Source organism: Camelus ferus, chromosome 15, assembly GCF_009834535.1.
Source record: "Camelus ferus isolate YT-003-E chromosome 15, BCGSAC_Cfer_1.0, whole genome shotgun sequence".
NCBI lineage: Eukaryota > Metazoa > Chordata > Mammalia > Artiodactyla > Camelidae > Camelus > Camelus ferus.
Window position 1 is genome coordinate 30,702,060 of NC_045710.1, and position 27,892 is coordinate 30,729,951.

General features: G+C 51.7%; 2 protein-coding genes and 1 long non-coding RNA gene across 5 annotated transcripts in view; 1 reads left to right on the top strand and 2 right to left on the bottom strand.

Annotated features, from left to right (window-relative positions):
* The first annotated feature begins 1,475 nt into the window (after positions 1-1,475).
* LOC116668965 lies at positions 1,476-24,902 on the top strand. The gene is made up of 3 exons (XR_004326288.1): positions 1,476-1,486; positions 12,615-12,624; positions 24,518-24,902. It is a non-coding gene; the product is annotated as an uncharacterized LOC116668965 (long non-coding RNA).
* ZFP36L2 (ZFP36 ring finger protein like 2) lies at positions 18,073-22,379 on the bottom strand. Its single transcript, XM_032497411.1, has 2 exons — positions 22,004-22,379; positions 18,073-21,476 (listed from the first exon to the last, which is right to left on the bottom strand). The coding sequence occupies exons 1-2, from the start codon at positions 22,052-22,054 to the stop codon at positions 20,019-20,021; spliced, it is 1,509 nt and encodes a 502-aa protein (XP_032353302.1). The 5' UTR covers positions 22,055-22,379; the 3' UTR covers positions 18,073-20,018.
* An 858-nt stretch (positions 24,903-25,760) lies between the features above and the next one.
* The window catches only part of THADA (THADA armadillo repeat containing), a 286,708-nt gene continuing 284,576 nt past the window's right edge, over positions 25,761-27,892 (bottom strand). For all 3 annotated transcript variants that reach the window (XM_032497409.1, XM_032497410.1, XM_014560974.2), the window contains one exon: positions 25,761-26,846. In XM_032497409.1, the coding sequence (XP_032353300.1) occupies positions 26,478-26,846 (369 nt within the window). In that variant the 3' untranslated portion in view covers positions 25,761-26,477. The remainder of the gene's footprint in view (positions 26,847-27,892) is intronic.

The window sequence follows — 27,892 nt, forward strand, 5'->3', positions numbered from 1 at the left end:
TATCTGAGACTCCCCTTCCCCCCCCCACCCCAGCTCACCCGGGCAACCCCATCCTGCTCCCCTCGACTCCAGGCACCTCCCTAGACCACTGCTCCTCAGAGTCTGCCTTCCCCCACCCTTGACACTGACACTGAGGAAGCCCAGGAATCACGTACTTCTTAGCCAGATACCATGTTCCCCTCTCCCCTGCCCCCCACACATCCTTTTACGCAGGCCTCCCTGTGGGGAGAGAAGTGCCTCCAGGCCCCGCGCCTTCTCTTGGCCCAAATCTCCACCCTGTCCTTCGCTCTGCATTTCTGCTTCTGACTTTCTCACATACACACAGTCACTGAGGTGCACTCACAAATTTAGGTGAATCCGGCAGAGCAGGAAGGAGGGAAGCAACCACCTGAAACTGGTTTTAAATGGGTGATGCTCCATTTTTATTTGCATCTATTTTGCATATATTTGCATGGCACCTTTGGAAGCTCTCCATTTTCCCAAAGAACATGGAGGAGTAACAGATTTGTGGACCCCAGGTGGCAACAGTGAGTGGAGATGTGGGCTGCTTCTGGGGCTGGAGAAGCAGCAGCTGGGGACCCCCTCTACCCCCAGTTCTCACCCTGCACAACCTTCAGTTCAAAAGCATCTTGTCTGAGAGCATCTCCAAAGATAATCCTGTCTTCCTACACACCCCACCCAGAGGCCTGAGGCAATACCTTTCCTGTGAGCAAATAGACCCACTGAGGGGGAGGCGGGCAGGCCCCTCTGGCTTCAGCCCCTGCCACCCCCTCCCCTTCAGGGGACCCGATAGGGCTACCCTCCCTTCTCCCTGCTCTCTGGCCCTGAGGGTGTGTGGTCTGGCCTCCCCAGGGCCTAGTGAGTCAGGCCCCACACGCACTCTGGAGCCACAGAGTGGACCAGTGGTCTGAGCCTCTGCTCAGCTGGTGGAGCCGGATTGTCATGGATGCAGAGGTGGAGCAGATCAAGGCCTGAGATCCTGCTGAGATCCCAGGGCTACAATGAGGGGAACTTTGGGCCAGTCCTAGGCCCCCAGGACTGGGGAACGGGAGGTGGGATGAGTGGCTGGACTGTCCCAACCAGCCTCTCTCTTCCCCTCCCAGCACCTCCTTGAACCGCAGCTTTGCCCACATCAGGTACCCGTCTGCCTGCCTCTGGGCCTCTGCTAAAGGACCCTTTCTCTGCCTGGCTAATGCCACTCATCAGTGAACATCTGACTTGAGAATCTCTTTCCCTAGGAAGGCTTCCCTGAACCCCAGGGTCACTTAAGTGTCCCCCTGGGCTTTCCCATGCTGCTCCTCAGAAAGCACTCGCTCTCCTATGCCTCTAGCCCCATGAGCTTGGAGCCTCCAGAGGGCAGGTCTGTGTCATCTGCTCTCCATGACCTCTGGCAGGTCTGCAGCTGGGTGGAAGCTCTTGGGTGTGGCAGGGCAGCCAGACCCGGGCAAGTGGGAGGGGGGACGGGGTTTCTCCCCTTCAGATGTGTGTGAAGTGTGTGTCCCACCCACCAGAAGAATAAAAGAAGCTACTTATGAACCTATGTACCTACAAGTAGGTGGTTACAGGTGAGGATTCTAGGGCTCATCTAATACAGTGGCCCCAGTGCGGGACAGTATTGCTCAGTGGCAAGGCGTATGCTTAGCATGCACATGGTCCTGGGTTCAATCCCCAGTACCTCCATTCAAAAAATAAAATAAAATCAAGTGGCTCCGCTCTAATCACACTGGCCAGTAAGAAGTTCTGCCTGCATGGGCTATTTTGGGCCAAGTGATGTCTGAGACCTCAGCTGCCTGGCCCAGATATGTCCTACCCTGAGGCAGGGGGCTGGACATGCTGACCTCTCAAGGGCCTCCAGGTCAGGATTTGAGCATCCAGGTGACCACAAGCTGAGGCCCCAACCAATTTGTAGCCCCCTGACCCGCTCCCTGGCAAGGGCTGTGTCATCCCTCCCACCAGCCCTACTAGCTCCCAGTTCAGCTGCAGAAACGGCCAAACGTCTCTCTGGAACCCAAACAGGAAGCTGGGGAGAAGGGGGCCAACGGTTGGGGATCTCTGAGGTTCCCCCAGGAAACACGTGGGGAGGTGGCAGGGGAAAAGTTGGGCCTGCCCACCCCACAGCCCCTGAGCTGGGAGCCCACCACAGGCACTGAACATCTCTGACCCACCTCCTTGCTGGCAGTGACTCCGGAGGGCACTGGGGAAGCACTGTGGAGAGGGTCTTTTGGAACCCTCGCTCCTGGGTGAATTTTTGTTTGTTTGTTTGTTTGTTTTTTCATAGACTTTATTTTTTAGAGCAGTTTTAGATTCACAACAAAATTGAGCAGAAAGTACAGAGTTCCCATATGCCCCCCTGCCCCCACACAAGCATAGCCTCCTCCATTATCAACATCCCCCACCAGAGTGGTATATTTTTTACATATGATGAACATATGTGATAGATACATCATTATCACCCAAGGTCCGTAGTTCACACGAGAATTCACTCTTGGTGTCGTACATTCTATGGGTTTGGACAAATATATGACACGAATCCATTACTGTAGTATCACACAGAGCAGTTTTACCCCCTCCCCAAATCCTCTGTGCTCTGCTTATTCATCCTTCTCTCCTCTTTCACACCCAGCAACCACTGATCCTTTTACCGTCTCCATAGTTTGCCTTTTCCAGAACGTCGCATAGTTGGAATCATACAGCATGTAGCCTTTTCAGATGGGCTTCTTTCCCTCAGTAATATGCATTTAAGTTTCCTCCGTGTCTTTTCATGGCTTGTTCTTAATTAATTTCCTTTAGCACTAAATACTATACCATTGTTAGGATGTACCAGAGTTTATCCATTCACCTACTGAAGGATATCTTGGTTACTTCCAAGTTGTAGAAATTATGAATAAAGCTGCTGAAAGCATCAGTGTGCAGGTTTTCGTGTGGACATAAGTTTTCAACTCATTTGGGTAAAAATCAAAGAGCATGATTGCTAGATCATAAATAGCATGTTTAGTTTTGTAAAACAAAACAAAACAAAACTGCCAAACTGCCTTCCCAAGTGGCTGTACCACTTTGCATTCTCACCAGCAATAATGACAGATCCTGATGCTCCACATCCTTACCAGCATTTGGTAATGTCAGTGTTGCAGATTTTGGCCATTTTAACAGGTATGTCGTGGTATCTCATTGTTGTTTTAGTTCATAATCCCATAATGACAAATGCTATTGAGCTGGGTCACTTTTAAGGCAGGTTTTTCTTCAAATAACCCTGAGATCATATTAACTTCATTTCTTATCAGCGCACCCTTGAGGGCTGAGGACTCAGGATGGAGAAATGCCTGAATCTGAGGCTCTGTTCTGTCACTAGCTCACCATGGGCCTTGGCAAGTCACTTACCAACTTGGACCTCAGTTTCTTAGCCTGTGAAATGGTGCTCACAGCATTCTTCCCATTTGAGAGGGCTGGGGGTGTCTCTGTTCACTAGGATGTGGGTCATGGCTTGGCATGGTGGTCAGTAGTGAGCGAAGCCAGGGACCACAGGCTGCTCACCTGGTGCCAGACCAGCCGTGACTGCAAACTAGGGAGCCCCACATGCCAGAACTGAGGAGAGAGTCAGAGGGTCACCTCCCTGAACTTGAACCGCCCAGCAGATCCCCAGGCCCTCCAGGACCGGACAGCAGGGTATGGCACCTATCCTCGCATGCCCCAGGGATATAGGAGGCTCCTGTGAGAGGACAGGAGGGCAAGACTTGACAGAGAACACCTGGCCACAGAGCATGCTCCCTGCCACCTCCCAGCTCCCCCAGGGAAGCCTGGGACCAGAGACTCAGAAAGTAAGACAGGCAGTGGTGGGTCCTGCAAACTGCAGGCAGACCTCAGGCAAACAGAGATCCTGGTTCTTGTCTTCATACAGAAAGAGCCTGTACTCTGGAACGTTTAGCTTAAATGGGAGAGAGGGCTCCAAAGGTTGAGGGTTGGCCTGGGCCTCTCAAAGATCTCCTGAGCCAGTTGTGAGGGCATTGGGGGAGGGGGAAGGAAGCTTCAGCAGGCAGGACCTCCTCCCCCACCCCCTTTCTGGGCTCCACGGGCCCTTTAGCCACTTGTTCCCAGCCAGGCCCTGCCCTCAACAGCAAGATCCAACAAAACCATACCCACTTCCCACCAACTTTCATACATCTTTCTTTTCTGATGCTACAGAAAAAGAGCAGAATGGCTTTTCATCACAAATGCTCAGATAATATCTGTTGGCATTAAAAAAAAATAAAGGTATACCTCATTTTATTGTGCTTCAAAGATATTGTGTCCTTTGCAAATTTGAGAGTTTGTGGCAATCCTGCATCGTTATCATTAGCATTTTGGTTAGCATTTTTTAACGATAAAGTATTTTTTAATTAAGGTATGTACTTTTTTTAGACATTTAGTCTAAAGACATTTAGTACAGTATAGTGTAAACATAACTCTTCTATGCACTGGGAAACCAAAAAACAACAATTGTGTGACTCACTTTATTGCGATATTCGCTGCATTGCAGCTGTCTGGAACCAAACTCGCAACATCTCTGAGGGATGCCTCTAATAATGTATGTACATAGCAGGAAAACCAAACAAAAGAGAAAGGTTAAAATAAAACTCTTCCCTGCCTTGCCTTCAACCTTTCCCAACCTCTGTCTGAAGGTAACCAGGTAACAGTTTCTTGTGTAGCCTGCCAGAAAAAAAATGTTAGGCCCATATTATATGCCCACTAGCAGATAGTGTCTGCATGTGTATCTGTTAAACAGAATGTTCAGGAAAAGAAGTTGTGCCGTAACACACAGATCTCCCTTTGCTCTTGTAACCTCACAGCTTAGCCATCCCTCTGAGCAGCACGTGCAGACCAGCCCATTCTTGAGCCACATGGAATCCACCATTTCATAGATGTGCTGTAGTGGGGCTGGTGTCCTGCGAACAAGCCTCTTCGTGATGTTCAGTCTCTTGTTAGAGCATTTTACATGCTCACTCACCTCTTTCCTAATCACCTGCCACCCTCCCTGGTCACCCTTGGGCCAGAATCTTTTTGGCCCACCTCAGAGCCCAGAAATTGGAGTTGCAATTAACCCAATGCAGGCAGAGCTCCTGGAGGCAGGTTCACCTGCTGGCCTCGGGCAGGGCATGAACTTTCTCTGAACCTCAGTTCCTGCCTCTGTAATATGGGGGTCACCCTCTCTTACAGTGGAGGTAGGGATTTTTAAAAGACAGTGTGGTCTAATAAATGGGCTTCCCCTACCCTTTCTGGAACTTGTAGGCCATCTGATGAAACAAAACTCCCCCGTGGACCTCCAGGAAACAGGGAAATCATAAATGAGGAATCAGAGGCACAGAGAACTTGAGGAAATTCGCCCAAGGTCACACAGCTGACAAGTGGGAAAAACGGGATGGAACCAGTCAGGCTCCAGAGTCCGTGCTCTGGGATACCAGGTGGACAGTGATGGCTGCCGGGAGGCACAGCTGTGCTGGAGTGTCCAGGGGCTGGAGGAGGCTGAGTGGAGGAGCGGGAGGTGAACAGGGGCCAAGGGAGGCAAAGGGACCTTCTAAGCTGGGCGAGGCGTGCAAGCTCTCCCCCAGCTCACCTGGGGGGGGGGGTCGCCCGCCCCTCCGCACCCCTCCTCCTCCCTGGAGCCCAGCACCAGCAGGGCCCTCTGTGGATGCCTGACTTCACCACGAGTGACCAAGCGAAGGCTTGCAGGGATGGTGCCCGAGTGAGGAAGACAGGGTGGCCCTGTTGTTACTTAGCACCATTGTGTGCCAGGTGTGGTGTATTTTATGTCATTTAATCCTTGTACAGCAGACAGTTGTACTGCTGGGGTCTGCTAGCCATTCCAGTTCATGGACCAGCCCCTCCCCACTGAGGGTGGGTGACTGCCGTGGGCCCCATGCAGCAGGGGAACAGAGGGAAGAAGATGATGGGCTCCCTGGCCTGCTGGACCTCACAGGCCAGGGTGAGCAGGCACGATGCTTCCTCCAGAGGGGAGGGGGAGCCAGCCAGCCATAGGCCACCTACTCTCCCTCTCCCCGGGTGCTCCCTTCCTTCCTGCAGCCCTGCCCTGTCTTTGACTTCAGCCAGGACCACAGCCATCTCCTGAGTCATCTTTGCTTTCTAGCTTTCTGGTTTTTACTCACCTGTCTCCCTAGTTTGAGCTTCCACCTTGGTGAGAATTCTCTCTCCCTCCTGTATACTCACGAGAACACACAGCTAGCTCAGTGACAACTCCAAAGGACTCTCAGGGAAGGACCTCAAGTTCAAGGGGACCCTGAAACTCCAGCCCACTCCACTGGAAGCCCCCAGGGTGAGCCTTGGCTGCAGGGTCTCTGGGTCAGAGCCTGGGACTGAGCAGCCCACCCATGTTCTGTGACACCTCAATTGTGTGCTCCCTTGCCACATAATTGTGGTAAGAAAACCACCTTCTAGGGCTAGTGTGAGGATGACATGCAATAACGACCTTAAGGGACCGGGTTTGGTGGAGAATATGCTGCATAAATGATGGCCACTATTATTAAAGTGAACAACTGGAGAATGTGTGTGCCCAGATGTCAGGTTGCGTGTCCAGAGGCGCCTCAGGAACTCAGAGCAGGGAGAGAGGACTCTTTCCCAGAGCAGTCAGTGGAGGCTTCCAGGAAGAGAGGGCCTCAGGTGCGGTGTGGAAGGGCTAAGAGGCTGAGTGCTGACTGGAAGGCGAGCATCTGGGCTGGGGATGAGGTATGGGCAGCAGGGAGGAGGTGCACATATGTGTGAATATAAGACAGACAGAGACAGCTGGCCCTGAGGCCACCCCAAGTATGTGAGCAGGTGAGCAGTGAGTCCACACTGGCTCAGTGCAGGGTGATGAGCTCTAATGCCAGGCCTCTGGGACACAGGGACCCCAAGAAGGCTGTAAAGAGAGAGCAGCTCTGACGGTGTGGCAGGTGGCTTGCCTCATTCTGGGGGGAAGCATGGCCTATGGCAGACCCAGGAGAAGACCGGGTAGACCCTGCTGGGCTCTCCTCTCCGTCCTGTCCTTCGGCCCAGGATCAAGAGCTGTGGATGTCCGCTCCCTGTAGAGTTCTTGAGACCCCTGGCCTTGGTCTCCTTGGCTGCATTATCACCCCTCGCAGGCCAGCTCACAGAGCTTGAGGCGGCAGGAATGGAGGACCGGAAGGGCTGGCCTGCCCAGGGCCCGCCTGTGGCGGGTGAGCGACCGGCCCAGCGCGGTGTTTATATTTTCCCTCCTTTCCTACTGCTGGCCCCGCTGGCCGGCGGTTACACCACTGCGGTTTGCTGGCCCCAGGGAGTGCCTCCCTTACATAACCCCTGACACAACGGCCCCTAAAACACACATGCACACCAGCACGGGCTCCAATTCACACACTTCTGCACACATATGCACTCCCACACACACACTCGCTGAGGTCTTGCAGGGTCTCACTTCCTCAATGGGCAACACTGTTGTCTCCGGAGGATGTCTGCTGCCCCCGTCCACAGTCACACAGGTGGGGGCTTCCCCCTGGTTTCAGGGGAAGAACCTTCCCACCTCCTTGTCCTCAAGCCCAGGTGCCCTGAGCCTAGAGGGGCTGTCCCAGCTGACAGCCTCAGTCTCTGGCCCCAGCTCGAGGGAAGGGGGTGGACAATTGCAGGCTGCTCTCCAAGAGCCTGGAGGTGTGGGGAGCTGGGGCTTAACACAGGAGGAATTGAGAACTAGACAGGGAGACAAAGACCAGACCCCACGGGGCAGCCCCTGTCACATGGACTCCAGACACAGCACAGGCAGGCACTCAGCAAACGAACAGGGGTGGAAATGACATCGGAGGCCCAGGGAGGTGGGAGGTATTTATGCCACATTTTGGGAGGAGACCATGATGGCCACTTTCAAGGTTTTAAATGCATATTACCCTCCATCGAAACATGGGAGCCTCCCCGGAACCTAGCAAAGCTGCCTCACAGATTCATCTGAGGGAAATATTTGCCCGGGGATCTGTGAGTCAGGATGTCCATGCCACATTGCTTGTAAACTGGTGCAGAGCCCGGGCAGCCACCATCGGGCCTCCCTTCTATGGGTACCAAGCTACTGTTAAGCGGGCCCCTGGCCAGGATGGACGGCATGACCCCACCCTGTGAACTGAAAGTGTGTGTGAGGATGAACAGAGGTGCACAGTCAAATCTCTGGAACTCCTCACACAAAGCAGGTTCCGTGTGGTCAGCTTTGCTGCGTGGGGCTGAGGAGGGAGATCAGGAGGAACGTTTCTGTTTGGACACACTGAAAAGCACTGTCTGCTGTTTGGATGCTCAGAACAAGCATGCACAAGTTTGGAATAAGAGGAAAAACTCAATAGGCGGTCATGTATACCAAAGAGCAATGCATCTGTCTCCATTCAGAACATCCCAGCCTCACAGAGGGTGGGGGCGGAGGTAGGGAGGGGCACCATGGCCCCACCATTCATGAGCTGGAAGACCTTGGGCAAGTGTCTGCAATTCTCTGAGCCAAATTTTCTTCATCGGTCAAGTGGGAGAGGACAGTACCACTCTCACGCCGGGTTGGTGAGGGGAGCTGGTTTTGTTGCACACTTACTGAGGCCATTCTAGGAGCCAGGCCGGGGCGTGCAAGAAGGAACATGACGTTCTTACTCTGAAGGAACTTACAGACTGGAGAGGAAGACAGAGCCGTGAGCAGCTGGTGTAGGACAGTGTGCTCTGTGCTCCTGCAAAGGCTGGCCTGGGGGACCCTGGGAGGCTGGGAGTGGGGTGGGGTGAGAGCTAAGGTTGAGATTCAGTTGAGGCAGAGAAAGCAGAGGGACGTGGTGGTGGTTGGCGGGGGGCGGGGGTGGTCCCAGGCAGGGGCATGGGGAGAGGAGCAGCCCACGGCTGTCCAGGCCTGGCTAGAAAGCACAGTCCTTCAGTTCAGGCAGCCTGAGGGAAAGGGTAGAGGGAAGCTGGAGAAAGCCTCTGGGAGGACCCCAGTTCTGGCGTGGGTGACTGGATGGATGTGGTGTCACAGCTGTGGAGACAGGGACAGTGGGGTGTGTGTGTGTGGGGGGGGTCCACGTCTCCAGGGCATCTGAGAAGAAGCGGGTCCCAGGCTGCTGCACGGGGCTGTGAGGTACCACCACATGGGGGGCAGTCCCTTCATCTCTCCTACTGGCACATACAGTCTGCCAGACAGAGGGGCAGTTGGGGAATATTTGGGACTCTCTTAGCTTGTGGAGGGAGGGGGAGCCATCAAGGACATCCTGGGTGTGTCCCAGGACTTGCTTTGGAAAAGGACAACCCTTCCAGGGTTAGACGATAGTAGAAGCTGCCTTCCTTACAGTTGTTTGCATTTTAATAGAACCCTCCAGAATAGCAGTGCTGCCCAACAGAACTTTCCAGGATGATGGAAATGTTCAGTGCAGTAACCCTTAGCCACAACTGAGCCCTTGCAACGTGGCTAGTGTGACCGAGGAAGAATTTTAAGTTAAATGTTCACAGCTACATGCGGCTGGTGTCTACCACACTGGACAGCGCAGATCTACCTAGAATTTCTAAAGGAAAACAGTTGTCACTCTCACCTTACAGCCCCGTGTTGGGGCAGATGAAGGAGACTTCCTGAACCCCCTCAGACTGGGTGTCTGTTGATTAGGTGTGAAAAAAACCCAAGAGAGCAGTAACAAACTGTCACATGGCACTTCCTATGTGGGGGGTTCTGTTCTCGCTAAGTGAGTTGACTGGTTCCCTTAAGCATCATGATAGCCCTGGGAGACAGGACTGACATTTTATAGACGGGGACATCAAGCCACTGGCTCACGGTCTCCCAGCTGGTAGGAACAAAGCTGAACTGGGCAGCTCAGGCTGCTACCCACCCTGCTAGCCTGCACACGGTTTTACCTATGGGCCCCTGAGCTAGGCCCTCTCCCAGACACTACCTGTGACATCATATTTTGACCTTCATGGGGGTTTTGTGTAGTAGGAACTGTGTCATCATCCCCATTTCAGAGACAAGGAAACTGAGGCTCAGAGAGTTGCTCAGGATTACACAGGTAGGGAATGGCTGTGAAGTGAGCTTTGAACTCAGGTCTACGAGATCCCTTGGCTGTCACCCCTGCAGACCAGGCCCCTCACACAGCAGTGGAGACACCTGCCCAGAGCCCTCTCATGCCTCAGCCCCAGCAGCAGCTGTGGGCTCACAGGGCTGTGCCTTGTAAGCTCCTGGCATGTCCACCCCCACAGACCCTCCAGGACCTCCCTGAGAAGCCAGATAAACAGAACACCCACAGACCCACTGTTCTGAGCCTCTCAGCCCAGAGGGCTTTAGGTCCGCTTCCCTGAGAATCAATGTGCAGCATCTTTACCAGCAGCCTTACTGGGACAACCCACACCTGGTGCTGGGTGGTCTCTTTTCCCAGGGTTCATGTAGAAACCCCGAAGTTAAGAAGTCTCCAGAGGGGTCCTCCCACCTCCTCTGAGCCTTAGTTATCTGTGGAATGAGAGGGCTACACTAGGTCATGGTTTTTTAAAAACTTTTTCAGCATTAAAATTGTTTTTATAAGGAATCATGATTTCCAGTCTACTCTCCACACAACCGAAATCATTTAAAAATGTGAATGTGGCTGTCTTACTCCCCAGCTTAAAATCTTTCAGTGGCTCCCCCTGCTCTGGGGACAGTGCCTGCCCTCATGAAGCTTAGAGTTCCAGAAGGAAGGCCAATATATACATAAACAAAGGCATCAAAAATATGTCAGAGGATGACAAATGGAGGGAAAAAATAAAGCAGGATGAAAGATTCCAGATGGGGCTGTGGTTTTAGAGAGGGTGGTCTGGGTGGCCCCCTGAAAAGGTGACAGCTGGAAATGGGAGGAAAGGGGCCATGTGGAAGAGAATGACAGAAGGAATAGCAAGTGCAAAGATCCTGAGACAGAGTGTAGGTCTAACGTGATTATGAACCAGCAAGGAGGCCTGAGTGGTTGGAGCAGGAGGAGGGGAGGGAGAGTCAAGGTCAGAAGGGAAAGGGGCTAGTGGGTGGATGGGGAGGGATAGATCATGTAGGACCTCGTAGGCCTTGGTAAGATTTTATTCTGAGTGAGGATTTTGAGCTGAAGGTTGACTTGAATTCACTGTTTTAAAAGCACAGGTGAGGCAGGGCGTGGTCTAGCATGGAAAGAAACCCTAGAAAGCTTCTTGGAAATCTCAGTTTCCAGACAGTGTAGGAGTAAATCCGGAGTCTGAGGCAGCCTCAGACAATTTGAAGGAGCCATTACTTAGCTTCCTTTGAATTCGGCTTCTGCCTTTTCCTAGCTTATTGGCCTCTGGCCTATGACAACTCCTCTGAGTTCAGTTTCCTCATCTTTGAAATGGGGCTAGTGACATTACTTCAGTCTTGGGTAAGCTAAGAGCACTGTCTTAAGCTTTAGTACACGATAGGAGTTCCATAAATAGGAGCTATTAGAGTCTTAAAGGCATGGAGACCAGGAGACCTGTGGGCATGAACTGGGGGAGGAGGGGAAGCCAAGATGATGAAGCATGATGGTGGCGATAATACTAACAATAGTAATAATAACAGCCAGCTAATGCTTGCTGACCACTTACCACCTCTAGGCATTTCACATATATTATCTCACTTAATCTTTACAACAAAACATGGACAACAATGGATTCGCCCATTTTTCAAATGAAGAAACTGAGGCTCAAAGAGGCAGTGAACTGTGCTCAAGGGCACACAGTGGGTCATTGGCAGCACCTGGGACCTTCTCCCCACCTGACTCCAGTCCCAGTTCTTTCCACTGGTGATAACTTCCTGGGTTCCGGGGCAAAGGATCCAAATGAGTCCCCCTCTCAGGGGAAGTTACATTTTTAGCAGGGAGCTCTGAGGGCAATTTTCTTTTAATTGAAAAAGTTATTTTAAAATGTTTAATTAAAATACAGAAAAGTTCAAAGTATAAAATTTTTAAAACGTAGAAATTATTGAACTAAGAATATGATGCTCTAATAGAGGAATTGGTGGGGGACAGAGAGTAGGTGAGACATCTCGAGGGCTGAGCCCACCACTCCAGCCCCATCCTGTGCCATGTTGTTCTGTTCTCCACCCTCAGGTGCCTTATGCTTTTCTTTCTTCTGTGGAGTCATGCTCCCTCTAACCACAGGGCCTTTGCACCAGCTGTTCCTGTTACTTAGAAATCTGTTTAACTGCTCCTTTGCCTTATTAAGTATTTCTTCCCCTTTGTCTTTCTTACTTCTTTAAGGGCTTCCAGAACCCTAAGTGAGGTCAGTTCCCCTGACAGAGGTTCCCTTAGTGCCCTGTCCTTCCCTTTTGTGGGAGGGATTTCAGCTTGTGGATATACATTTTTTTTTAAATTAAGAGATTATTCACCTACAATAAAATTTCCCACATTAAAGTATACAAATGTACACATTTCAGTTTATTCACAAGGTTGTGCAACCATCACTGCTAATTCTAGAATATTTTCATCAACCCCCCACAGAGAAACACTGTGTCTATCAGCAGTCATTCCCTGTTCGTTTTCCAGCCCCTGGTAACCACTAATCTATTTTTCGTCTCTATGGATTTGCCTATTTTGGACATTTCATATATGTGGAATCATACAACATGTGGTCTTTTGTGTCTGGCCTCTTTCACTTTTAATGTTTTCAAGGCTCATCCATGTTGTAGCGTGTGTCAGTACTTCATTCCTCTCTGTGATGAAATACGATCCCATTGTGTGGGTGTGTACTACCTTTTGTTGATTTATTCATCTGTTGATGCGCATGTGGGTTGTTTCCACTTTTTGGCTATTGTGAAAAAGTGTGCACGTGTTTTTATGTGGCCATCGTGGAGCATGCATCATCATGTAGCAGAAACAGACGTTAGTAAAACCGTTCTAAAAAACCAATGTATCACATTGAAAAACAGTACAGCAGCTCCTCAAAAAGTTAAACGTAGAGTTATCATATGATCCAGCAATGCCCCTCGTAGGTATATAACCCAAAGAACTGAAAACATATGTTCACATAAAACTTGTACACTGGTGTTCACAGTAGTGTGGTTCAACAACAGCCAAAAGGTGGAAACAACTCAAACGTTCAACTGGTGAATGAAAACCAAAAGACAGTACGTCCATAGCATGGAATATTATCCTGTCATACAAAGGAATGAAGTCTGATTCATGCTGCAACATGAATGAAACTTGAAAACATGTACACTCCATGAAGGCAGGGGTGACATCTGTCAGGTCACCTCTGTTACCACAGTGCCGGCGTGTACCAGACAATCAAGGACTACCTGTGGGATGAACGAAAGGTCCCGGCAGGAGTCCCCACATCCCACCCCCAGACGTCAGCAGAGAATCCCAGGGCAGTGGAGGAGAGCCTGCCAGCACACGTGACTCACACCAGCCGTGGGCCTCAGCTATATATGCCTCTTGCCCTGCGGCATCTAGGATTTCCATCTTCACAATGTGTCACCTTGGGAGTCTGGACATCCTGTAGGTCCTGCAACATTGGCCTGTCTGGACCTGAAGCTTCAGCAGTAGCCAGGCCAGGGAGCGACAGACACGTAGTCCAAGATCAACTCCCACGTGCCTCAGCCACGTTCCTCTCCCCTGAAGTCCACTCCTTCTCCACTCGGGGATGCAGGGGAACAAACAGCAGGTCGCCAAGGACGCCGCAGCCCCTTCTCCAGTGGTACAGGGCCCAGAGATGCTCCCGCAAGCAGCCTCTCACTCCAGTCACTACATGTGGGCGGTGGGATTTGGAAAGACCAAGGCCTGGGTCTCCCCTCCCTGTAAAACCAGTACCTGGCCCAGTAGGGGGGTCACAGGCCACCCCACAGCCTGGCCCAGCCTCCTGCGGAGGGGTCAGTGGGAATTCTGTGTTTCATCAAATATTGCTGGGCCACAGAGTTGTATTTGAAAATAATTTTAATTAGCCGGAAACTAGGAGTTCAATAAATGGAAAACAGAGAACTTTCCAAGGCCACAGCTGGGAAACACTCACTTTTTTAAAAATTCCGCCTGGCTTCCCAGGCCAGCTAAACACCCTGACACGAAGGCCCGACTGCCAGAGGAATCCACAAGGAAAACAAAGCTTATTTTTAGAGAAATATTTTAAACTCAGTTTCAGCGAGCTCAGGAGTTTTCTTGTCTGTCTAAAATCCTTAATATCTTTCCTTCTATTTCAGAGCTGCCTCTCACCCCAGAGGGCACAAGAACTCCTATCTGACAAGAGCTATTTCTGCAACAGATGAAAATAAAAGGGCCCCTCCCCCTCCAACTAGAGAATTAATTGTTTCTAAATATGTCCCAGCAGTGGGGCCCAGGAGGCCTGTCCTTGGCAGGTGTGACCAGCAATGAAGTGGGTCTGGGGTCCCTGCAGGCCTGAAGGCCTGTCTGCCACCCTCCCACTCAGCCCTGTTCTGCCCACTGCCCTGCAGGAAGCGGGTGACAGCCTGGCCACCATTTCCGGGTTTTGAAAACAGTTTTTAACTTGAAAGAGGCCTGCTAAAAAGGACTGCATTTCCTGCGAAGGTGTTGTTAACACTCTGTCCCGACCGAGACACCCCATACACACGGAGACATCCAGACCCACACGTGTAGCAACACCCCTAGAGCCCTCATCCCGCAGACCCACACACCTCCCCCCATGGCAGCAGCTCACAGACACCCCTGACCACAGCAACAGGCGCACCCAAACCCACACTCACACAGGTACACACACACAGAGCAACAGACACACTGAAACCTACACCCATACACAGATACACACATACAGAGCAACAGGCACACTCACACAGACACACAGCGACAGGGACAGGCAAAGGCACCCTGTACTAACACAGACACACACACCAATGCACACACACTTGGCAGCTTCAAGCCCACACTCACCACACACACATACCTATACACCTACACAGAGCAACAGACACACCCAACCCACACGCATATCCAGATACACACTGACACACCTACACACACACACAGCAACAGACACCTTCAAAACCATACCCACACTCACACACAGCAACAGACACACCCAAACCCATAACCACACTCACACATAGATTCCCAACATACCTACACACACACTGAACAACATACACACCCACACTCACACAGATTTCCATGCCCACCCACCAACTCTCACACCTATAGACATACATACCCATCACCCCCACACCAACAGCCACACAGATCCACACACCCCACAGAGGACAGCCCCACACACAGACACAGACCCCTGACACAGAGTAATGCCATGCACGTGTGCACACCCACCCTGACAGACAAGGCCACAGGTCCACACACATGTACACCCTCCATGTGGACACACTCCAACCGACCTCCCTCCACACACAGACACACCCTTAGACACATAAACACACTCATAAACTTTCCAGGTCTAGCATAAACTGTCAGGAGACGTTGGGAGAACCCACCTAGGCAGGGGTGGGCCTGGAGTTGCTGTGGTTTCCTGCTGCCCGAGGGGCCCCCCTTTCCGCAGGGCTCCTCTTGGCCAGGCCTGTCCAGCCGCCAGGTTGTGGCTGCCTCCCCGGCCCTCCTTCCTTTCCTCCCTTCCTCCTTGGCCTTGCCAGCCGCACAAGGAGAAACTAGAAATGTCGGGGATAGCCACAGGTCTGCACATCCCCCAGAGAGTGAACAAGAGAAAAGAAACACAATTAAATGAGGTGACAACAATGGGACCCTGATGGAAGGTCAGCCTGGCTCAGCCTCCAGGCTCGGCTTCCAGGGGCCGCATTGGCTCCCACTAACTCACAAGGCCAGGGAAGGCGCCGAGACCAAACTTCCGCTTTCAAGATGTGGCCAGAGTCACTTCTGCCCTCACTCTTGTCACCACAAGCATGACTAGAGGACAGCAAATGTCTGGCCATGGTTCCTTTCCAGGTTCAAATGCTCTCTAGTGGTCCTCCTCCCTGAATCCATCTAGCCTGAGGGTTTTCTGAGATCCCTGAGGCAGATTTTACCACTGAGCATCCCAGTGCTGGGCCAGACCTGCAGCCAAGAGCTATGTCTGTTTGTCCTTCCTGCTTTGGGCCTTCCAGGCCTGGCCCTTTCATCGGGGTTCCTGAGCCGCTGCAGGGCTCACCATCCTCCATCTACTCCCAAGGGCGAGTGCTGAGCTTTGGCCTTTTCAGTAATTGTGTGTGTGTTTCCTTTTACACACAGCAGTAGATTCAGACAGAGTGAGGGGTGGAAAACACGTGCATGCATGCATCCCCACTTGGAAACAATTTAGAAGGTGGCACACACTAATTGGGCTGCTGAAAAAAAATGCCTTAGTTTTCAAAGAGCCAGTGGAAAATGCTACCATTAAGACTTTCTAAACACCGTCACATTCTGGGCTCATTTTCACAACCAACTGTCAAAGAATTTTTATCTTGAGTATAATGCAGGAGTCAGTTTTAGTTCCACTCCCCAGCCCATGATAGGAATCCTGGCTTGTCCTTACATGCAATTTTTACTTCTAGTTTCCTTAATTTACAAGAAAACTTTCCTAAGGGTGATCAAGCAATTGTAGAGCATTTTGTGGGCTGTTAATTCCAGCCGCTGCAGAAAGACAATGACCTACATACCCTCCATTGATCTGCGGCAAGAGGAAATTTCTGAATGATTCCCCCCAGCTTGCCACGCTCCACTGGGTCTAAAACACAAAACATCAGATCCTAGCAGTTAGGCTTTCAAACAAACCAATTTTCAAAAATGAATGTGGCTTACCCTAAAGAGAAGTCTAACATTCCAGCTGATCAAAAACACTTGTTTAGAAAAATCAGTTTGGGAATGTCGTGGAAACAAGGCCTTCAAAATGCAGTTTGGCCTAAATAACACCACATTTTAGACTTTTCCTCGCCATTGCACATTTTTTATGGTGAAGAGGTCAGGGAGCCTGCAAGGTCCTTGCCGGCCAAAATCCTCCTTGGCTTCAGGCTTCCCCTCCCCCACAGATGAGGCCCTCAGCCAGCGGCCCAGCATCTGCGAGAACTTTGAAACTGCTCCCCATCCCCTTTGGCAGCATGCGCCCAGCACCAAAACGCTCCAGTTAGCACCAGCGCAATCATCGTTAACGTGAAACAGCTGCCCGAGGCCTGGCGGGCTCCACCAACGGCCCCCACCCAGCCCGGCTAAGCTGGGAGACCCAGGAGACCCTGGCTCCCACAGGGCTGAGAGAGGATGCGAGCCTGGGTGAGAGAGCCCAGCTGTTGTAGATAAGGAAACAAACTTTGGCTAAATCTCTTACCTACTTTGGAAAAAGTGAGCTCGGTGTGCGTGTCTGTGTGTGTGGTGGTGGGGGAGGGAATGGCGAATGAAAAACAGGAATTCATTTATGAACCAGATTTTTAAGTTTTCAAGTGATTGGTAGTTAAGACCCGTACTAAGGCTTTGTTCGACTGTGTGAGAATCAGCAGATTGGTGTTTTTCTTCCTTTTTCCAGAGACCTGGGTTGAATTTGCTTTCTCAAGCACAGACACTTAATCCTTTTGCATAAATAACGTGTGTGCTCACTCCCAGAGGAAGCTGTCAGCGTAAACAAACACTACCCAGATGTAAGTTTAACCTGTTTAATCTTCCTTTTCTTTCCCTCCTCTGTGGACCAGGACACAACCTAGGCTTTCCAAAGTCCAGGCAAAATCCTGGTTCTCCGGCCCGCCCACCCCTAGTTCAGCCACGGGCTGGCAAGGCCCTCCTCCCCCAGGCAGCTCTGTTCCCGGGCCGTCCCAGCGGGAGAGAAAAAAAAATCAGTTCTTCAGCTGCCACTGGAGACACGTGATCCACTTGGTGACTCAGACGGGCCACACCCCTTCAGGCCTCCCAGCCAGGCCCTGCCACCAGCCAGTCAGCCAACTGGGATGCATCTTATTACCAAGGGAAAGAGCTAACTAATGCCCTTGACAGTCCAAATTACTTTCTTTCAGCTAGAAGAACATGCTACAAAACATACGGGGGGGGGGGGCAGGTTCTTCTGAACCCTGGCTCTGCCAGCTCTAAATCCTAGCCCCCAACCCAACCCCTCAAGACCCCAACGCCTGCAAAGTGGTAGGAAGCTAGAAAGCTAGATATTCCTGTTTTTTAAAAAAAGAAAGCTATCTTACCACATTAATATCTTTCCCAAAAATTTTATTGGGGGAAAACTACAAAACATTTACAGTACAATGTTTACAGTCACAATTTGTAGTGAACTGATTCCCCAAAATATATTACAACTCAAGATGACTTATCTTGTTACATTCAAATACCTACTTCTGTCAAAGTAGTCCAGAGTACATACATAACATAGTGCTCCAACTGTACCTACGTACAAACTACAACTACTGCTCATTCATCCGCTGTCCAGGAAAGCATTCCTGCTTTTCTACAAGGAAAAAAAAAATAGTACAAGTTTTGGAATTTTTTGTAATTAAACAAGGCATATTCATGTACTACATACCATTTTAGCACTAAGAGGTGGCCTCTTCACTTTATATCTATATAAAAAAAAGTGGTAAAAATCTTTTCCTTTTGTGCAGTTGAACCCATCCTACATTCAAATTCTCTCAAGCACTAATAGATGAAAATACTTATTTGGTTGAGGAAGATTTAAGGCAAGTTCTGGCCCTTCCAAAGGCACTGTAAGACTAACCCCCCTCCCCCCCAATTATTGCTACATGTCTTTATACGCAGTTATGTCACAGTAGAATTGGTGGAATAAGCAAGCAAAAAACTTTTTTGCTAATTTATAAAGTTGGAATGAGAAAATTATGCCACATTTAAGCCTGATCACAAAGTATGTGGTCACTTTTTTTCTTTAAAGTTGGATGGGCTACAACCATTATACATTCTAAAACTCGTAAGATATTCCTCAAACTACTTCCACAGCATCAAGATAGATTTCTGTAAAGAAATCATGCAATCTTTCAAAATTTACGTAAACAAGGAAAGAAATTAATGAAATAAATATTACATACAATCTCTTAAATTAAGATTTTTTTTACTCATTTACAATAAAATAACGAAGTGAAGTTACAAAAGGCATATATTACTGTGAAAAGAACATACACTCCATTTTGCCGATTAATAATGGCAATCATAATTTAACATAATAAAAGAATATATATCTATTGCTTTTCATCATACTTGATAAATACAGTATGAACAAAATTTTCAATGTATACTTTTCACAAGATAATAAATAAGTTAAATAGTTTTTTCATATTGAGTTGTGGTGCAGTGGTGCGAATCAACTCAAAACAGCTAAAAATTCAGCAGTTATTCCCCAACAATTACAAACTAATCTCTGCCCAAGGCTTCCAGAAAGAGCAGACAAAATGGTTCTAAATTAAACATCCACTATGTGGTGACAATGAAACCAGTAACCAGTATGAAACTTTGGAATGCAAGTTTTTTTTCCTAAACCATATGTAACTTTGCTAAAAAACAAAACACCTATAGAGCTGAGGGCTACTATTAAGGCATATTCTCGGCACAATACTGGGTTCTAAAAGCTTATAGGTTTAGCAATGTGGTGGCTGGCTGGTTTGTTTACACTGGTCTGAGGCAAACAATTAGGAACTTCTCTCACGATAAGAGTCCCCACATCTGGACTGTAACTAATGCTTTTCAAGTGAAGATATGGAATGGTGGTTGGTAGCTGCTGGTGCTGGGTTGATTTTTCCTAAAGTCTCAAACTCATCGGAGACTAAAAAGTTTTAAGTGTTTGGTTTTTGTTCTATTCGCATCACAACTGCCCTGTTGTGAATATTTTGTTCATCAACGCAAAAAGTTCGCTGGCTGCTTTTTTTTTTGCTCAACATGAATGAAACTTCGTAATAATAATAAAAATTATAATAAAAAAAAAACAAGAGGAAACCGAAAGGGGAGGGGTGGGGGCCCCTCCCAGCACACAAGTTCGAGTCCAAGTGCTCGGTACGGCCTGCAGTCTGCTCGTGGCCTGTCACCCCTCACAGTCCCGTGCCCCTTTGCCCCTAGTAGGGGCGAGAACGGCGGGGGAGCCCTCCAACACCCCCTGAACGGCTTTCCTTTTCTCCTCCTCACTGGCGCCCTCTTGCCTCAGTCGTCGGAGATGGAAAGGCGGCTGAAGATGGGCAGGCGGCGGCCGGGGTCAAGGCTGGGGGACTCGGAGCCGCTGAGGCTGCCCGAGCTCAGGGAGCCGCTCAAGTAGCTGTCGCGGTCCGACAGCGAGTCCGGGGGACTGGGAGGTGCATCGAACACCGGCGACTCGGACAAGCGGCGCGGCAGCTGGAAGCTGAAGGGCGGCGAGGGCGGCGCGGTGGCGCTGACAGGGAGGGGCGTGCTGGGCGGCGCCGGGGGCTGCGCAGGGGGCACCAGGCCCTGCTGCTGCTGCTGCTGCTGCTGCTGCTGCTGCTGTTGCTGCTGCTGGCTGCGATAGTAGGCGGCGGCGGCCACTGCAGCGAAGTTGTGGGTCTGGATGGCAAGCGGCGTGATGAGGCTGCTCAGCTCCGGGCCGAAGGCGAAGGCATTATTGGCGCACGAGGCCGACGAGCAGGTGGCGCAGGGCGCGCCGGGCGCGAGCAGGTCCTCGGCGCCCCCAGTGCCGTAGAGTAAGGCGGCTGCAGCCGCTGCCGCCGCAGAGGCACAGCACGTCGGGGCGCCCGAGGGCGTGGAGGCCGCCGAGGCCGACGAGCAGGACGAAGCGGACGAGGAACAGGAGGAGGCCGAGGAGCAGGAGGGCGGCGGCGGCGTGCGAGACGTGGGGCTGTCGAGCAGCAGGGGCGACTCCAGGCCCCCGGGAGGCTGGTGGTGGCCCGAAGGGAAGCCCGAGAAGCTAAGGCTGTGATGCAGCTTGGGCCTCGGCTCCCGCGGGAAGCCCAGGTGCAGCGCGTCGCGGGCGCTGAAGGCACGCAGGTCCCCGGAGGCGCCCCCAGACGGTGCAGGCCGCCGCTCATCGGCGTTGTGGATGAAGTGGCAGCGCGGCCCGTAGGGACAGAAGCCGATGGTGTGGAAGGTGCGGCACAGCTCGGTCTTGTACTTTGGGTGCCGCGTCAGACTGCGCAGCTCGTGGAAGCCGTGCGCGAACTGGCATTTCTCGCCGTACTTGCACGTGCCGCTCTCCTCAAAGGGCCGGCACAGCTCAGTTTTGTAGCGCGTTGAGTTGATCTGGGAGCCGCCGCCCCCCTTCTGCTGCTGCAGGTGCAGGAGGTGCTGGCTGCGCTCGCCGTTCTCGCTGAACGAGCGGTCCCGGAATTTGTTTTCCTTGTTCAGTAGGGACGTGCCACCGCCCCCCGACGGCTCCTTAAGGGTGCCGTAGGAGGTCGGGCCGCCAGTCGCCGCGCTGCCGCAGCTGCTGCCGTTAGCCGCACCCGGGAACTTGGGCGAGCAGCTGCCGGGGCTAGGCGCGGGGTGGGCGAGCGCGTGCAGGTTGCTGGCCGAGTGCCGTCGGAGGAAGCCCGGCGTGAAGCCCGAGCTGGGGGCAGCGGCCACGGGCGTCCCCACAGCCTTCTTGTCCAGCATGTTGTTCAGATTGAGGTTGGCCAGTGATTTCTCCGTCTGCCAAAAGGGGGGGAGCGGGGAAGGGATGAAAAATGGAAAAGGGAGGGAAGAGTTCGGGCGAGTTGCAGAGTAACAACTTCCAGCTCTCCGATTCTTTCTTCCTTTTTTCAGATTTCCACTCAGTCCCCAACCTCCACCCTTAACACGCGCTCAAGAATCAAGTTCTCGCTGGGAGGAGCCCGACTCTCCCACCCTACGCCTCTCTGGGCCGCGCTGGGTTGCGACATGTGATCTTCAGCCGAGGGCCGCCGGCCTGGGCGGCGCAAGCCCAGTCCGGGAAGCCCCGGGCAGCGTGGCTGTGGTCGGCTGCGGAGAAACTAAACAGCTACAGCGACTCCCTCCTGCTCCCTTCTCCTTCTCCCCGCCCACAAGGCACGAGCACACACTGCTAACTCTGGGGTTTTTCCCTGCCCAAAAAGTCAAGATGGGGAGAGGAACCCGCCAAAGTCGAGGACCTAAGGCCAAATCTGAAAACTTGGGCTTCCTGCTTGCCCACTCTCCTCCCTCCCTGGTTCCCCGCGTACCTTGCACAAGAAGTCGATATCGTAGAAGGCGGACAGAAGTGTGGTCGACATGTTTCTGGATCCTGTAATGGTCAGAGCTGCAGGCTGGGAGGTCCGGAGGAGCCCTTGGGGCGGCGCGGCCGGGCTCGAGCCACGACGAATAACGGGCGAGGGGCGGGAGAGGGACCGAAAGTTCGCTAGGGGGCGAGAAAAGAGGGAGAGGGGACAGCAGCGTGGACTGGTTTGAGGGTGCCCGGGAGTGCGGAGTGGGGGGAAAAGAGAGAAGCTAGAGCGCTCCTCCGCGCCCCGGGGTGCCCGGCCCGCCCCCCCACGCGGAGCCGACGGCAGCTCGCGGACTGCTGGAACTCAGCGGCCAACGAGCGCGCGCCCTATATAAGCCCCGAAGCGCGGCAGTGGCTGGGCGGGCGTGCCGGGGGAGGGGACAGAACGCTGACCCCGCTGGGGTCTCCAGGCAACGCCGCCCGCCGACTCGCGGACGTCAGGCGCCTTTCTAGCCTCCCATTGGCCGCCGCCAATTTTTTTCCTCGGGGGGAGGGGGCGGAGAGGCCTCGGGGCGGGGCCGGCCGCCTGGGCGTCCGGGGCGGCGTGGAGGACTCGGCCCAGATAGGTGCTGCTGGGTGGCGGCGGGAAGATACCGCTCCCCACCTCAGGGGCTGCTCTATTGGAAATCCCCAGCACATTTAGCGTGGCCGGGTTTTGCAGTCCTGGACGTGTCTTTCCCCGCCCGATCCTGCTAGGCGAAATTGTGGAGCTTTTATCTCCCACTCTCGGTTTTATACTGGGCGCGGGAATTGCAAAATGCAAGAATATTGCAACCGTCCGCTCGGCCCGGCTGGTTTGCAAAGGTGCCCCGGCCGTGGGGTACGGGGGTTCTGGGCCTGAGTCTGATGGGTGGTGTCCCTAACCCGACTGCACGTGGAGACGCGGTGGGGGTGGGGGCGGGAGCGGCCACGAGGGCGACTGCCCCGGCAGTCTCGCCCGGAGGAGCCTGGGCCCGTTTCTCCGCCCCTCTTCCCGCCCAGGCTGCAGTAAACAGGGCTTGAGCGCCGAGGCCTGCCGGGCAGGGCTGAGTGTCTGAGGACAAGGCGCTGGCTTTGCTAATCACATCACAAGACCTTGAGCCAGGGCCAAAGGCGCGGAGTGGCGCGGGGCGTCCCGGGCGGGGGAGCCGGCTGGGTGGATTGGAGGAAAGGCTGGGAGAGCCGCGCAGGCATGGAGGCCGCTTCCTGCCGCCTTGTCCGTCTGCTGGTCGGTCCGGCCCTACCCAGCCTTCCCGGGGGTTGTGGTACAGCTGCCAGCCAAGGCTCCCCGCCCTCCGCAGCCTTAGCCTGGCGCGCCCTCCTAGCCCCTTCCTTCCCCGGTTGTTGCGGGCGGCAAGCCTCGCCTCGTTGTGGGCTGCGGGCTCCGGCTGAGGCCGAACAGCAGCCAGGTAGGGCTGGGCACCGAGGATGCGCCCGGTGGGCTCGCCCCGGTTTTCTTCTCTCGCCAGTCCCACACCCCAAAGCCCGTTTTGGGAAATGTTCTTTGCCAGCGGGCGCCCTCCGGGTATGGGGCAGACACCTCACCCTGCTAGCGCCCAGTGAGGCTAAAGCCGCTGTCAGCCCCACCCAGGCAGATCTGGAGTCTGGTCCAGGATACTTCTCACCCCGCGTCTACACATATACTGCCAAAAAGCTGGAGCCGGGCCCATGATTCTGCACACCTGACAGCCTAGTCTGTAATCGGGCCTAAGTTGGAAGGTCTAGTACCTGACGGCGAAAGCAGCAACCATGATCTACACCCCCTTCCCCAGTTGATCTTATTGCTGGCCGTGTTTCTTTGTGCTCACTTCCATTCGGCGGCGCTCATTCCCGCTCTCAGTTAACCTGGGAATGGGAATGAACCAGGCCTGTCACTCAGGAAACCGACTCCTTACAGTTCAGCTTGCATTGCAGAATCCACTGCTGTACTCTCCACACACCCACCCAGAGAGCTAGAGTCGGGAAGGGCTGCAGGGACTTTAGGATTAGAAACAGGGCTGGAGTTCATGCCCTGTCCCTTATAAGCCATGTCATTTTAGGCAAATCACAATCACTTTGGCACCTGGGTTTCCTTGTAAAAACTAAGATAATTCTTGCTTTACTTATCTCTCACCTTTGTCAAGGCTCAGATGAGTTATTTGTTAAGGTGTCGAAAAGACAAACAACTATAATCCACCTTATTTATTAAAACAAGTAAGCATAAAAATGGAGAAAGCCAGGCCTCTGGGGTATGGCTAGATGGGTGGAGGTCCACAGAACCATGAATGCAGAGCTGAAGGGGCACCAAATCTTGGACCCTGGAGCTGGGAGCCAAGGGCAGTGACCTCACAAGAGGTGACTGCTTCATTCTTACCACCCAGCCTACACTGGCCCCTAGACAAGGCTGGGCAACTGGGGCTGACCCTTGTAGCCTAGAATACCCAAGAACCCTGCCTCTGTTTTGTTCTTTGTTGAAATGAACCCAAACACAAGAGTTTGAGGGTGGCCCTGACAGTGGGGTGTTCTAAGTTTCTCCTGGGAATACATTAGGAAAGTGTGAAAGAGCCATTTCCCTCGCCACTGCTATTGGAGTCCAGTAACAAGATTTCAGATACAAAACCAGTGGAAACATCTGTCTCTTCTGTCCTCCCAGGCTGGCTACAGCCAGCCAAACTCCAAATCTGGGGTAATTCCCAGTCAACAGCTATGAGAACACCCACTTTGCAGGCTTGGTAGGAGGACTTTGGAGGCTAACATGTAAACATGCTATGGTACATGCTTTGGTACAGAGTACCTGCTGGTAGAAAATATTTTTATTATTATGTAACTGCTTTTATTTCATTTTAAATGGAGAGAGAAAAAGGAATGCTGGCCTTTTCCAATGAGCTGGGCTTTGCTGGGGCCAGTTTCATAATTATTCTACCATGGTTATCACCACGTTATGCCAACAATTCCCTGACTTCTCACCAGCCAGGTCTTCTCAGAACAAAAAGAAATGTTAGGTTGGCTACTTTCCATCAAGTGTGGGCTACAGAGATGCCTAACCAGGTAATTAATTCAGGATCACAAAAAACACAGTTTGAGCTGAATAGTGCAAAACCACCCAGGGAATTTCCTGTTCTCTTTCCGACAAAACGTTGGACACTAAATTAACTTCTTTCCCTGACTCTTCCTACACAGCTCTTTTCTCTAGACCACCAGTAGTCTCTGTTTTTAGTATTGGGTAGTTTTCTTCCAAAGAAAAACAAATTCTATTTGAAATATAAGCCTTTCTGCAGTTGGAAATGATCATAGCGAACTCTCTCTCCTCTAAAATACTCCTGCAGACCCTCAAACATCAATAAAATTCTGATTGCTCACCTGAGAAGTATTTAAAAATTATCACAGACCCTGAAAGCTGGACCAAATTTATAAACTATTACTGAAATGGCTTCTTCAGATAACTAGGATGAAAATGAACATGGATGAGGCTATGAACTATCCAAGCTATGAATTTCAAGATGACTGACTTGGGGTAACACTCACAATGAAATTATAAATTAAAGATGGTAAGCCAATGAAAAAACAGGACCAGCAGCAAAATGTAAGCAAGCGCGACACCTGCTGGCTACATGGGGTAGAGGGTGAGGGCTGGATGTAGAAAAGCAGAGAACCCTTTAAAGTTTCTAGATTAAATCAATGAAATGGATAAATGTTCTCTAGCATATTAAATGAAAATCTGCTTGTTACTGCCACCAAGAAAACAACAGTAAACAGTGTAGGCATCAAACAAGTCATTTATTCTGACTCTCCTCTCCCCAGATTCCTTCTAACAGTTTAGAGCCTATGGTTTCACTGCGTGGCAAAATCTGGTTTCTTAACAACAGCACAAAAACTTTCGGTGGGGGGGGGGGGCAGGCAGGAGCTCTTAATGGCTCTCTTAATAATTAGGATGGCATGTAGGTCACTGAAGGACTTTAAAAACAATTATTTGTATGAAGTTGATCATTCTCCCAGGATCCAACATTTGAAACATATTTCTGCCTTAGCTAAAATGGAATAAAATTTGGAATTCTGACCCAGTGGGCTCTTTGCCAACTAATCCAGCTCCTACTTCCAGCCAAAAAAGGGGAGGGGGGAAATCATGTGTTAAAACCCAATTCTGTGTAGTCAATTCAGAGAAAATGCAGGCTGGCTATGGTTGGACACTGGAGGTCCTGAGGGATGAAAAAGGCTAATTCAGGCCTGCAGGTGGCCTGCACCTGGGAACAGAGTAAATACTCAACGTGGTAGCCTCACTTCCTACAGTAGCTGCAATAAATGAGGCTGCCCTGAATGACTGCACTGAAGAAAAATTCCTCTGTAGGACAGAAGACTAGACTCCCAGAGTGGGGGAGGCACGAAAGGGGGAAGATATTTGAATTTATGGTCAACATGTTTTCTGCAGATTTAGTAGGGGAGTAATCCACCCCGCCCCCAACCCCACAAATCTTTCTTCAACAAGCTGTTTCTGTTTCTGGAAGAGTTAACTGATTCGCTGCTGCAGGAGAGTCCCCTTGCTTTCCTTCCAGAAGGGCCAGCAGCCTCAGGCAGGCCGAAGTCCTTTCCTCCTGGATGCACAGCCTTGTGAACTCCGCCGTCTTCAAAAACTCAGCAGCTGGTGGAAGCTCTCTGAAGAGCTGGGAAAGGAGGTGGCACTGCTCTGCCGCTGTCCTCTGAAGATGACGGAGCCTCTCGGGGCTGAGGGGACACCAGCTAGACTTGGAGAGGAGGTGGGAGAGGTGCTTGTAGAGGTATTTCACGAAGATCAGGGTCTCAGCCCAAAAGTTGACTTCTGTTTTTTCAAACAAGTAGTCTTCTTCCACCTGAATCAAATGAAAAAGCCAAAAGCCAACCTCACAGGGGGTACTGACCAGCCCCAGTCCAGAGCAGAGTTGGGCCAGATGCAGGAGCAGTGTGTCCCCTCCCTTGCCTGACAGAGGGCCCACTCTCACCCATCAGCCCCCGTGTACACACACCACTCGTAGCCTTGAAGGTCACCTTCTATTTTCACTCGTTGTACTTCTCCGCCGGAGAGGAATTTATTTCCCCCCAGACCTAACATGACCTTTGATAAAGATGTGTTTGTGGTTCTCAGCCAAGATATTTTGGGGGCCTGGTGCTGAAAAGGGGACCTCAACACAACAGTGGGCCCTAGACCTGAAGGTGCATCTAGAAATCGGAGAGGAGGGAGGAAGGCAAATCTGAGCAGCAGAACAAAGACTAAAGAGCCGTCAAACACGAGACACTTGTCTCTGAGTATGAAACCAAATTTCTATAGTGCTGGGGATTTTCAAGGTCATTTTATCACAGATACTTTATCTTGTCTCCAAATTTCCTATAAACAGGCTGCTTTTTGAGTTCCTGGCCTGCTGGGGAGCCAGCTGAGTCAGATACTGGTGGATGGGAATTTCAGTTCTCAAGATGCTTTTGCTGCTTATCTTGGTCCTCAATTTCCCTGTCTGTCAACTGCTCCCCCATCTGGAGGAGGCACACAGTTTTCTTCAAGCAGCAAAGACCCTGGAAGGACCCTGATGCTCTGGGGGTATTTCACTTTCAGACTTCACTGTGGGAGCCCTGGTTACTCCAATGCTGACTAATGAGCCTTCTCCATAATTAACTCTCAATTTCCAAGAGGCCTCTTTCAAAGTCCTCTCCCCTGACTGCTCAGAAGGCTTACCACTGGAACCCCCAAAGCCGACCATGAGAACCGCCCAGGTGCCCCCCAGCACCCCCAGCAGGCTGCCGGAGTCACTTGGAGGCCTTCCAAATCGGTTACTGCTCGGTATCTGAGCATCCAGAAGCAGGCACATTCAGCCCACGTAAGCCTCTAAGTGTGGCATACAGTGGGTTTAGGACACTCCCACCCGCC